This window comes from Bolinopsis microptera, chromosome 12 (assembly GCF_026151205.1).
Source record: "Bolinopsis microptera isolate Bmic1 chromosome 12, MBARI_Bmic_1.0, whole genome shotgun sequence".
Lineage (NCBI taxonomy): Eukaryota > Metazoa > Ctenophora > Tentaculata > Lobata > Bolinopsidae > Bolinopsis > Bolinopsis microptera.
The window spans coordinates 9904888-9919228 of record NC_087083.1 but is presented as its reverse complement, the minus strand read 5'-3'; the positions used below and the strand labels follow the sequence as shown (position 1 = coordinate 9919228).

The 14341-nt window shown below is 37.4% G+C and overlaps 1 protein-coding gene across 1 annotated transcript; it reads left to right on the top strand.

The window, feature by feature from the left end:
* Positions 1-5817: 5817 nt before the first annotated feature.
* On the top strand, positions 5818-10836 carry LOC134823891 (uncharacterized protein K02A2.6-like). Its single transcript, XM_063835487.1, has one exon. It carries the CDS (start codon positions 5818-5820, stop codon positions 10333-10335), a length of 4518 nt encoding a protein of 1505 aa, XP_063691557.1. The 3' UTR covers positions 10336-10836.
* The last annotated feature ends 3505 nt before the right edge of the window (positions 10837-14341 follow it).

Genomic DNA, 14341 nt, shown 5'->3' with positions numbered 1-14341 from the left:
ATGTTATACGTATAGTAATAGAGTTATAGTATTAGTAGTTGCCACGACATATTTGCCCCGGCTAGTTCTCTATGAATCAGGAATCTCATGTCTACAGTATCGAATTATAATCAGTGTGCAGTTAATATATATTATCTTTTATAACAAGCATCCAATTATTAACCACTCGTATCTTAAACTATACTATTATCTATCGTTTGGAGAGTGATACAATTTCACTGATGCAGCTAGATTTCGACATGTACCGGGAACTTGTAATTCATAGACTGTGTATTTTATCAATTACCATACTAGGAACCGACCGGATATCCGGCTGAATATATTTTTTAAAGGTGAACGCTAGGGCCTCCAGCGTTCAAGTATAATGTAATAAGAGAATAAGGTAGTAATAGAGTTATATACGACATTTGATTGTTAATTGTCCCGAGAAATCGACTGGATATTTGACCAAAACCCATACTCATGGGTAGAGTGGACCGCTGCCAGTGTCTTTCTTTCCCAAATAAAATTTGAATAACCGTCCGCAAATGCAAAATGTTACGCTCCTTTTTCCATTCATTTACAACTGTAATAGATTATGAACTACAATTGTATAGAATTCAACGTCCCTTTGTACATAAACTTTATTGATTTTAAAGCTGCTTTTGATTCAATCGATCGTGACTTTATTTGGAAAGCTTTTGAACATTATGGTCTTCCGACAAAATATATCAATGTTTTCAAAGCGTTCTTTAGAGCAACTGAAAGTGCAGTTCGTGTCAATGGAGAATTGACAAGATGGTTTGATGTCGATTCGGGGACTGGACAAGGTGATGTGCAAGGGCCCCCCATTTTTAATCTTGTACTTAACTGGGGATTAGAACTTGCAGAGAAGTTTAAAAATATATCCCGTGGTTTTACTCTTCAGTACAGACAAAGTTCCAGACAACCGGAAAAATGTGTCATTGATCTAGACTATGCTGATGACATCGCAGGAATGGATGACACTGTTGAAGAACTGCAAGAAACTACGGACAATATTGCGAAATACTGTGGGCTCGGGGGTTTAAAGATGAACGCAAAGAAAACAGAGATCATGGTCATTGGGAAAGATACGTCGCAGCACCCACTCCCAGAGAATAGGTGTTATATATTGATATATGATTTTATATTGTTAACTAATCATACTAATAGCCTTTAGGTTTTAGGAAGTGATCGTTTCAATTGTTCATTACTGATAAGCAAAAACAGCAAGTCCCTTATCTTCTTTTTTCTTTTCTAATCATAAATTATTTTTTATTGCGATGGCTTATAGACCATGGTAAATGTATCACAGTAAATTTTAAACGGTTTTTTACTCTTTCTTATCTTATCTGAACCGGTTATAAGCAAAATTGCAGATAACAACAACATAAACCCGGACCGAACTAATTTCAACACAACACAAGCGTAGAATTACTGGAGTAAATTCAGTGTATTTATATTTAAATATTTTAACTATTTAATCAATTATTTAACCAGATTTTGACTGATTTTGGAACTAGGAGTCAAACATAAAACTTAACCCGTTTTCTTGACCCACAGTTCCTGTATAAATCTCTTTAGATCTTTAATTTTATATTGATAATCAGTAATCTATCGTATATCATATAACCAGTAATCTATAGTTATACTTTGCAAATTAAAGATGTGCAAAGAGTCTTGTAGATGTAGATTATGCTCTAAAAAATGTTTAGAACGTAAAGATCCGCTAAAATGCAGCCTTTGTAACGATATTTTTCATCGGAAATGTGCTAATCTTGAACCAAATGACGTAAATCGAATGAAATTAGACAATAGTCTCATAAACTGGTATTGTTTGGCATGTACTACTGACATATTTCCGTTTACTAATACTGATATTACCACTCTAACTAATGAAAATTCGTGTAACACTTACATACCCTGTAGTACAGAAACAAAAGCTAAATCTAAAGTAAGTTTTGCCAGGGTGAGTTGCAAAACTTGTAAAAAGCTAGGAAACAAATCAAAAATGGCGGTTTGCTGGATATGCGACGCTTATTCGCACAATAAATGCTCAGCGGGCGAGTTAGGATGCAAAAGCTGCACACGTGAATTGTTTCCTGGTTTCGAGGTATCACCTAGACAATTATACACCGTACACGGTAATTACGAGAATAGCGCAAAATTTAACCCATACCATAGAAACCATGACTCTAATTATATAGGTAATACTTTTGAAGAAAACAATGACTTAAACTTTAATCCGTGGGATAACTGCTCAGATGTACTAAATAGCTGTAAATACGACGAACCACGGCAAATCAACACGAGTAGGCCTTATGAATTTAAAGTACAATCTCTTAATATTCGATCTTTGAGCAAAGCAATCTCTAATATACGTGATGAAATTGAACAGCACCTAAAATTTGATGTTCTGTGTTTCAACGAAACAAACTGCACGGTTGTAAATATGGCTTTTCAAGGAAAAGAATTAGAGTTAGAAGGCTTTCATCCCCCCTTTATTCAGGCTCCCGCAAGGGACTCTGGTAAGGGCGGTGGTCTAGTAACCTATGTAAACAAGAATCTCTGTGAATTATCTGATGTCACTGCACGATCTGAATTATCTTATAGAGATGATCCAAACGTTGGCGAATTTCAGTTAATAGAGATAGCTCAAAATGGCCACAAAAACATCATACTATGCAATATGTATCGGTCTCCCAGTGGTAATGTCCCCAGTTACTTAGAAAAATTGGAAAACACCCTAAAAGATTTGGCGCGACATAGCAACAAAAACGTATTATTTCTAGGTGATACCAATATTAATCTATTAGAATACGGTGTAAATGACCATACTACTAAATATGTTGATATTTTTGCAGAGTATGGATTCGCACCAACGATATCACGACCAACTCGTATTACTTGTCACAGTGCTACACTTATTGATCACATTTTCGTAAACCAATGCCATGCTATAACAAAGTCAGGCATTATAACTGAATCGCTATCTGATCACCTTGCCACATTTACCGGCATACTTCTCGACACTAATAGAATAGGAAATAAATTGAAAAATGAAACTTGTGAATCATCAAACCGAGTAATAAATGAAGAGAAAATCGCTCGTTTTGAGGAGAAAATAGCGTCTATTGATTGGAATTTTTTACACAACGTTGACGGGACAAATACAAAATTTGAAGCTTTTCACACTAAATATGAAGAAGTCTATAATGAGTGTTTTCCAGTTAAAAAGAAAAAATCAAACCACAGAAAAAACTCTAAACCGTGGATATTAGATTGGCTTCAATGTGCATGCAATCGAAAGAACCAACTATATAAATCCTTTGTTAAAGAGCCTACTGAAAAAAATGAAAAAACTTATAAGCATATGAAAAAGTTTGTTGAAAAACAAGTAGATATTGCGAAAAAGAAGTATTACGCATCATATTTTAAAAAGCATGCGAGCAATAGCAAATTACAATGGCAAATGATTAATCAAATATTAAACAAGAAATCAAAAGAAAAAATAAAAATAAGTAAGATTAACTATAAAAATAGAGTTATAACCGACTCACAAGATATAGCTGACAGTTTTAATGATTATTTTACTAATATAGCTGAGAACCTAAAGAGCGAAAACAATCTGGTTCGCGGTGCAGGATCAGTAGGACATTCTCTTCCCCAATCTAGTCGATGTGATTTTGATATGGAGCTGGAGGACTCCTCGCCCTCCGAAATTGCTGAAATCATACATGATCTTAAGAACAAATCGACTTCAGATATGAATATACAGCCTCTTAAAAAGGTTTGCAATGTGCTGTCTCCAGTAGTTAATCACCTGATCTCACACTCCCTTCACGAAGGAGTATTCCCCGAAAAGCTCAAACTTGCTAAGGTTATCCCACTCCATAAAGGAGGATCGCGCAGCGAAATTACAAACTACAGACCAATCTCACTTTTGTCCTGCTTCTCAAAGATATTCGAAAAAATAATGCATGCACGTTTAGTAAAGCACCTAAAATCACGTAATATTCTATATGCGTCGCAATTTGGTTTTAGATCGGGTCACAGTTGTGAACATGCGTTGCTTGAAGCTCAGTTTAACTTACATAAAGCTCTAGAAAGGAAGCAAGTGTCAGCATTACTGCTTCTTGACTTCTCCAAGGCGTTTGACCTAGTAGACAGTGAGATACTGCTACATAAGCTGGAGCACTATGGTGTAAGAGGCCTTAGCTTATCCTGGTTTGAGTCTTATCTAACTAACCGGAAACAGTATGTTCACGTCAACGGTTGCAGTTCAGAAAAAATGGGATTGGAACATGGAGTTCCTCAAGGGTCCATTCTTGGTCCTATATTGTTCATTATTTACATAAACGACCTTGCAAATTTAAGCGATATAGCCCATTATATTTTCTTCGCTGATGATGCAAACATCATCGTTTCTGCCGACACGTACACTGAACTGAACATGCGTGCAAACAGAGTTTTAAATACTGTACTGACATGGGTTAAAAACAACGGTCTTAAACTTAATGTAGGAAAAACTAAATACATGATATTCACTAACAGATTACCAGAGGATATAAATATTAGTATAGAAGGACAGCGACTAGTGAAAAGTGAACATGAACGATTTTTAGGTGTCATTATTGACTCAAAACTTAGCTGGAGCCAGCACATTAAACAGTTAAAGACTAAAATATCCAGAAATGCAGGCGTAATGATGAAACTTAAAAGTTCCATTCCGAATAAAGCTCAAAAAATGCTATACAATAGTTTAATTCAATCTCACCTGTATTACTGCGCTACTGTTTGGGGTACTAAATCTTTAAATTCCATTCAGTCTTTATTCTCTGCTCAAAAGAAAGCTATTCGCGCCACTGATTCAGAATATCATAACTATTTTTACGACAAAGAAAAACGTAAACTACCATCTCACACAAAATCCATCTTCAACAAAATAGGAATTTTAGCTCTTCCTAATCTCATTGCTAAAAGCTGTCTAACTTTGATGCACAAGGTTTATATGGGAGTAGCACCATCGAGTATCTGTAGTATATTTGAAAAATCACCGCTTAGACAAACGGAAAGGAGAAATCCAAAGTATTTTGAAATTAAGTTCAACAGATTACGGATCACCGATTATAGCATCTCTAACGTAGGACCACGATTATATAACAACACGATAAACGAAATAAATAAAATCCTTCCCTTCAACGTACCTAAGTTACAAGATAAGTTTATTAATTCATACAAGGACAACATTGTACGTTACTTACAGGACAAACAAAAACTTGACCTAGAAAACCTTTCGTGGACGGACAAGAACTTTGTCCTTTACAACTTTTAAACAAAATATTAGCAAAATATAACAGCTGTAAGAATCCTAAACGTTAGTGCAGTCAAATAAATGAACTGCGATAATGCATTTGACAGTCAGTCACTGCAATTTATTCTGCAACTTATTTTTCAATTTTCACTGCCACACTTAGGCTTATCTTGCCTACACATTTTTTAAAAACGAAATTCCTTGCGCACCGCGTACTAAAATTACTTGGATTTCTACCGCTTTGATAAATGACTACAAGAAGATGGGGAGTTAATATTGTTGATTTATATAATATAGATTATTTATTCTTTAGTGTAGATTAACTTAATTTTTATATATTTTACCAAGTGTGAAGGATCAACCATACGTTATTGATATTTTTGAAATATTTAACGATAAATTGATATAATAATAAATGATTGTAATATTTTATTGAGGCACATGCCACCCCATTGCGGGTTTACTACTACTACTACTACTACTAAGAACCCCGGAACACAACAATGGCGACAGTGATGAGATATCAGTTTATTGAACCACTCTCCACGACAGATGTCACAGATGTAAGAACTAGAAGTTGGTTTGAACAATTTGAGGTTTTTCTAGAGGTCGGGGAACTGGTGGAAGACCCGACAATCCCAGAAATCCCGGAGGAGAACGACAGAGCTCAGGACGAAACTGATAGACTTACTAGAGAAAGGGAAGTCCGGATAGAGGAATTGAAAGAGCTCCAAAGAACCAAGCTACTCATCGTCAACATGGACTCAAGTATGTTTAAAAAAGCCACAAACTTGTGTAAACCAGCGAAGCTAGTGGAAGAGAGATACAGTAAGTTGAAGCAGAGACTATGCGAACATTTCGCACCCAGGCCAACCAAATTCGCTTCAAGATATCACTTCACACAGATCAGACAAAAGGAGAATGAAAAGAGCACTAGCTATATGGAGAGACTGCTAGTATGTGCAACTGATTGCGAGTTTCAGGATCTAGATTCCAGATTGTTAGACCAATTTGTAGCAGGACTAAGAGAAGAGAGAGAGAAAGCCAAACTGCTAAAGAAGACCAATCTGACCCTAGAAATCGCAAGAGAGCACATGTTGTCACTGGAGAAGACCAAATTGGAGGCTCAAGAAATGAACGCATCAAGCAGTGGAACAGTAAACAGTGTCAAGTATAGGAAGAAAGAGAGATCCCACAGGACTGACAAGAAAACAGTGGTCACATGTAAGAAATGTACACTGAAGGGACATTCAGAGAAACAATGTTTCACGAAATGTCATGCCTGTAAGAAAGTGGGACACATCAGTAAGAACTGTCAACACGCAAAGAGAAAGAAGAAGAGAAAGAAAGACGTCAAAACTTATCATGTGGAGGCTTGTTCAGATAGTGAAAGTTCAGAAGAGAGTAATTCAGAGCTTGAGAGCGAGAGTGAGGAGTCAAGTGAGGAAATTTTATTTGTGGAGGAGGTGTTAGAGTATTCACTAGTAGATAACTCAGAGAGTGAGTTAGGTGAATTGGACACAAGTTTAGTGTGTCAGTCCTCTGTTTATCATGATGTTGATTTTGAAAATGAAATTTCTGACCTAGATTGTACCATGCTCAAGTTTTCTGAGAGCAATGTTGAAATTCATAATGATTTTTATGATGACAATGAACTGACAGTTAACTACACGAACATTTCTAAACCACTCGTTCAGGTTAAATTGAATGGAGTTAATCTACAGATGGAGTTCGACAGTGGATCCACGGTAAGTATAGTTAGTTGTGATGTTTTTTCTAAGTTAGGGTTAGGCAAGACCCTGCGTGCTGCTAACAAGACCCTGCGTGTTGCTAACAACGAGAGACTGTCTGTCAAAGGTAAAAGTCTGGTAGACGTTGAGTTCAACGGAAGACTGATACAGGGATTAGAGCTGTATATAATAGATGGCAAGTGCCCGTCGCTCATGGGGCAGTCATGGATAACAGAGTTTTTAGGACCAGACTGGCTGACAAAGATTCTTAATCTTCAGAAGGACAAAGAGACTGTTGATGCAAATGTGTGTAGTACTAGTAGTGTGGATGAAGAACTTGTCACTGCAGTATCAGACAGAGACATGGAAGTATTTAAACTCAGAACGATTAGTAAACTCAAGGAAAGTCCAATCTTTCAGCAAGGTTTAGGACTTATCTCAGGAGCTGAAGCAAAGCTGATTCTCAAGGAAGGAGCACAGCCTAAATCACTTGGAGTGAGACCGTTACCCTATGCTAAGAAGAAGCAAGTCGGGGACGAGTTACAGAGAATGATCAACGAAGGGATTTTGAGCAAAGTTGAGGGAGCAAGTCCTTGGGGAACACCCGTAGTTCCAGTGTTTAAAGGAGAGAAGACAAGGATTTGTGGATCATACAATCTCACGTTGAATCCAGGGATGGCAGCTCAGCAATACCCGTTACCTTCAATAGAAGAGTGCTTTAACAAGGTAACAGGGGGTAAGAAGTTTACTAAGCTGGATGTTCGACAAGCTTACAACAACATTCCGATCAGAAAGGAAGACAGGATTTTAACGACAATCAACACCCATCTAGGACAGTTGATGTGGAACCGGTTACCGTATGGTATCGCACCCGCTGCTGCGATTTTTCAGGAGACCATTGACCAAACTCTAGCCGGGATTCAAATGTGTTGTTGTAGAGTCGACGATATTCTCATATCAGGAAAAGACGATGAAGAACACATGACCATTTTGAACGAGGTCATAACGAGATTAGAAAATCAAGGATACAGATGTAAACCGGAGAAATCCCAGTTCATGGAAGACGAAGTGACGTACCTAGGTCACACTGTGAACAAAGACGGAATAAAGCCTGTAAAATCCAAAGTGGAAGATTTACTGAAGATGAAAGTACCAAAGTCGGTGGACGAACTTGTATCATTTCTTGGAGGAGTGAACTACTACAGAAGGTACATTGCAAACATGTCTCAGATTATTTCACCCTTAGACGAACTCAGGAAGAAAGGAGTCAAATGGAAATGGGGCAAGGAACAACAGAAATCTTGGGAGAAACTGAGAAACATGTTAAGTTCGGAGACAGTTCTGACTTTGTACAATCCTAATCTACCGCTAAAGCTAGATACAGACGCATCATCACATGGATTAGGCGCTGTTTTGTCGCATGTAATGCCTGACGGAACTGAAAGACCTGTTGAGTACATCTCACGCACCTTGACATCTGCAGAAAAGAACTACTCACAGATCGACAAGGAAGCTACAGCAATTGTCTGGGGAGTCAAGCGTTTTCACCTCTACCTGTACGGGAGGAAGTTTAAGCTAGTCACTGATAACCAACCGCTAGTCCACATATTCAATAAGAACAAACAGTTATCGGTCATGACAGCAGCAAGACTAACCAGATGGTCGATATTCCTTATGGATTACGATTACGAAATAGCATATCGTTCGACCAAAGCCCATGGTAATGCAGACATGCTATCAAGATTACCAGTTCCACACACTAAACAGGACGAAGAAGAAGCTAAGGAAGAGCTAGTCTTCAGTGTGGACATTGAAGATACCTGTTTAACTGCTAAGAAGATCGAGAGTTACACCAAAAAAGACCCGATTTTGTCAAAAGCGTTACACTACATCATGAATGGATGGCCGGACAAAGGCATACAATTCAGTGAAGAGATGACAGCTTACTGGAACAGAAGAAGTGAATTATCTGTGGAGCTAGGATGTATAACGTGGGGTTGCAGAGTCATTATTCCCAGCAAACTACGATCGACAGTGTTGGAGAATCTACATGTCACACACCTTGGGATGAGTGGAATGAAGACTCTGGCTCGTTCTTACGTGTACTGGCCACGGATTAACTCAGAGATTGAACAGTTAGCCAGCACATGTAAAAGTTGTGGTAAACATGGGAAGAGTTTACCAAGTCTCACTGAACATCCGTGGACCAAACCCACTATGCCTTGGCAGCGCGTACATATTGACTACGCAGGCCCATTCTTCAACAAAATGTGGTTAGTTGTCTATGATGCTTACACAAGATGGCCAGAAGTGATAAAGATGAACAAAGACACCACTTCAGCAGCTACTATCAGAGCACTACGAGAGATATTTAGTAGAAACGGACTGCCATTCGTCATAGTAAGCGACAATGGAACCAACTTTACCTCTGACGAGTTTGAAAAGTTCTTATCATCTAACAACATCAGACACTTGAAGACAGGAACATATCACCCGAAAAGTAACGGTTGTTGTGAACGGTTTGTAGGAACTTTCAAATCTGCTATGAAAAAGATGAACGAAGATTGTAAAGATATTCACAAGAATTTAGCGAACTTCTTGATCCGGTACAGAAACACGCCACACAGTGTAACAGGTACACCACCAGCAGAGGCGATGTTTAAAAGATCGCTCAGATCCAGACTTCATCAGATTACCCCACTGGATCAGCAGAAAGTTGACAGCATGGATATCGAGAAGGAGCAAGCAGTTCTTGATTCTAGCAGAATTCGAAACAGACAGTTTGAAGAACAACAAGACGTGTATGTTCAACCTACAGCTAAAGACACATGGAAAGAAGGTGTTATTGAAAAAAGACTGGGCAATTCCAATATGTATGAAGTACAGTTTGGTGGGAGAAAAGTTGTAAAACACGCAGATCAGATTAAGAAGAGACTGAGACCAATGTTACAGCGAAAGAAACCAACTTTGTATAGTCCCCCAGGTAATCTAGAAACTAGCAATAGTCATGTCCAGTTGAATGTTTCACCATCGCACAATTCACCAGTACGTGGTCCGTTAGAGTTAGAGAATGTTTCACCAGCACGTGTTCCATCAGTGAGTGTTTCACAATCACAACCACCTACACCTATTCAAGCCACTGTAACACGACCCACTACTTCTAACGTGACTACACAGTCTACACGATTGACAACTACTAAAACTAACAACACACCCAACACGGGATCTGCACCAGTATCACTTCGCAGATCTGACAGACTGGCTAACAAACCAAGACGTTGTTGGAATTAATTAATTTATTACAGATTGTTTTTACTCATTTTATACGACAGCTTATTTTGTTTTATGTGTAAAGGCACTACGTGCAGTGTATTGTAATATCGAACGAAGATGTTTATTTTGATACCCGATAGATGAAGGACATTTTAACATTTGATTTCTAACATGAAACGGCAGTTTAAATCGGAAAGCAACTTGTCACGAGACTTTTATTTTAACTGGCATACGGCAGATTTTAACATTCGTCGAAAGAGAGAGAATGTGAAGTTGGATTTTATGTATTTTATGTAAAACGCGGACGTCGTTATATTATAGAGAATTTGTTGTTTTCAGTCACGCGCATTAAGCGCGCGCAATTTAATTTAATTCTGTAAAACGTGGTCCGAGCTGAGACGAATCTTAATGTTTTCGATACGCAAACGATTTGAACATTGAACAAGGAGGAATGTTATATATTGATATATGATTTTATATTGTTAACTAATCATACTAATAGCCTTTAGGTTTTAGGAAGTGATCGTTTCAATTGTTCATTACTGATAAGAACCCCGGAACACAACAATAGGACCATAGATATAACTGTCGATGGAAACTCTGCAAAGCAGGTCACTCAATTCACTTATTTGGGTGCCAAAATTACATCAGATGGCAAGATTGATAAAGAAATAAGTGTCAGGATTGGAAAAGCAACTGGAGCTTTTAACCAACTCAACAACATTTGGAAGAATAAGAACATAAGCATTAACAACAAAGTGCGAATCTACATCGCAGCTGTTCTTACCATTCTTACCTATGGATGTGAGATACATGGAACACGACTCAAGTGCAGACAAGAAGATTGGAGTCTTTCCATCAGTACTGCTTAAGAAGAATCCTGAGAGTGAGGTGGTTCCATCGAGTAAGTAATGAGGATGTTTTAAGAAGGGCATCAATAACTGCTCTTGCTACTAAATAGGCTTTGTTTTATGTGTAAAGGCACTACGTGCAGTGTATTGTAATATCGAACGAAGATGTTTATTTTGATACCCGATAGATGAAGGACATTTTAACATTTGATTTCTAACATGAAACGGCAGTTTAAATCGGAAAGCAACTTGTCACGAGACTTTTATTTTAACTGGCATACGGCAGATTTTAACATTCGTCGAAAGAGAGAGAATGTGAAGTTGGATTTTATGTATTTTATGTAAAACGCGGACGTCGTTATATTATAGAGAATTTGTTGTTTTCAGTCACGCGCATTAAGCGCGCGCAATTTAATTTAATTCTGTAAAACGTGGTCCGAGCTGAGACGAATCTTAATGTTTTCGATACGCAAACGATTTGAACATTGAACAAGGAGGAATGTTATATATTGATATATGATTTTATATTGTTAACTAATCATACTAATAGCCTTTAGGTTTTAGGAAGTGATCGTTTCAATTGTTCATTACTGATAAGAACCCCGGAACACAACAATAGGACCATAGATATAACTGTCGATGGAAACTCTGCAAAGCAGGTCACTCAATTCACTTATTTGGGTGCCAAAATTACATCAGATGGCAAGATTGATAAAGAAATAAGTGTCAGGATTGGAAAAGCAACTGGAGCTTTTAACCAACTCAACAACATTTGGAAGAATAAGAACATAAGCATTAACAACAAAGTGCGAATCTACATCGCAGCTGTTCTTACCATTCTTACCTATGGATGTGAGATACATGGAACACGACTCAAGTGCAGACAAGAAGATTGGAGTCTTTCCATCAGTACTGCTTAAGAAGAATCCTGAGAGTGAGGTGGTTCCATCGAGTAAGTAATGAGGATGTTTTAAGAAGGGCATCAATAACTGCTCTTGCTGACATAATAACAACAAAACGGCTGCGTTGGTTTGGACATGTCAGTAGAATGCCAGAAGATCGATTACCCAACTATTTACTTGAATGGAAACCCAAGCATGGGAAGAGATCAAGAGGCAGGCCTAGGAAGAGCTTAAATGATGTATTTATTGAGGATGCTGAGCAGAGATTGGATCGGAATGGACTCACGATTGATTGTATGAAAAGATTAGCTGCAGACCGAAAGGAATGGAGAAATTTTACCCGCCGAAGTTGTATAATACAAAGTAATGACGCAGTCGACGCAGACTAATCCTTTTGGATGGAGATCTCGCCATGTAACATGTATGTATGATGAGAGTTGTGAAAAATTTAACCCTTTACAAGATTTCTCCAACTTATAAAGGGAATATACTGAGAAGTTAAAGTTAAAGTATTATAAGTGTATTCACTGAAATTGTGTTTATCAGGACTCAGTTGATCAGCGAATCGGGCGAAGTTTTATTTGAGTTTACTGACCGAGTTTAATGACCGAAATTATTGGAACCTCACCCTTTCCTGCTACTCCATTCGTAGCCAAATAATCCATGACATAACAGTACATAACAGTACATAACAGTACATAACAGTACATAACAGTACATAACAGTACATAACAGTACATAACAGTACATAACAGTACATAACAGTACATAACAGTACATAACAGTACATAACAGTACATAACAGTACATAACAGTACATAACAGTACATAACAGTACATAACAGTACATAACAGTACATAACAGTACATAACAGTACATAACAGTACATAACAGTACATAACAGTACATAACAGTACATAACAGTACATAACAGTACATAACAGTACATAACAGTACATAACAGTACATAACAGTACATAACAGTACATAACAGTACATAACAGTACATAACAGTACATAACAGTACATAACAGTACATAACAGTACATAACAGTACATAACAGTACATAACAGTACATAACAGTACATAACAGTACTACCAATGCCATGAACACTAATCAAACATACATCCGAAATTAATCAATTATAAATTTATTAATGAACAAACGCAAACAATAATAACAAAACATAATTACAAATGTAAACGAATTGTCTTGGCATCGCAACATTGAACTATTTAAATGCTTGCAGGCTTGCCAGTATAATTGCGCTTATAACAAGCACATTTGTTATATTCATAATCTAGCACTTTCCACGACTGCACTTTTCCAGAGCAAGCTGCTAAATATATCCAGCGGTGTTACAATGTTTTATTGCCGATATATACTCGTTTAGTAATCGGAGGTGTGTTGCGTTTATTCCTTTTGAATTCACTATTTGGAGGGATCTTTGAAAGTTTTGTCAACATTTTGTCAACATTTTGTCAACATTTTGTCAACATTTTGTCAACATTTTGTCAACATTTTGTCAACATTTTGTCAACATTTTTGTAACTCAGTCATACACCTGCCAAAACATTATCCGTGTCGTTTATATTTTATGGAGTGTCGAAATGCTTGATGTACATTTTACAGTGTATATTTCATTTAGCGCTCATTTCATTGTATGCGTTAATCTCTACCACTTATACCATGACTCATGGTAGTGGTAGTTGCACTTCTGCAGGTAGTGGTAGTTGCACCACCCGCTTAGGATTTATTAATATAGCAGGAACCCGTTTAACCTTTTATAAAGGACCAGTTAACTGAAAAATTTGTAGTCTCCAATTTGGCTAAGATTTAAATCAGCTGTGACAAACTGGTAAAAAATTGTATCGCCGAAAGAACCAACTCTCTAGCTTACGTGTAACGCGTGTTATTGCAATAATAAGCTGTGGCCGCGTGACGTCATAAAGTCCCTCGCAGTGCGCGCTGGCATAGCGTAATACAATGCACAAATGTTTATCATCGTCAATAAAACACGTGTAACTCACTCAAATTTTAGAGTTATGACTATTTCCCTAGTTCTCCAAAATCCTTATAGTTTTGGCTATCACCCTAACTATATGAATAGCTGATTGGATGTACAGTGCTCACGTCAGGATTTTAAACAGTGACATAAGTTCTTGAACAGTGGCTGGTGAATGTACGGTTAGAAAGTTTCTGCTATTACAAGTTATGTCGTATGAGATAATTTTTGATTGTTTTCATTGCTTCATTAAAACGAAGGGA

Excerpts from the sequence above, each read along its gene's own strand:
- LOC134823891 (XM_063835487.1), top strand. The coding sequence starts at position 5,818 with ATGGCGACAGTGATGAGATATCAGTTTATTGAACCACTCTCCACGACA.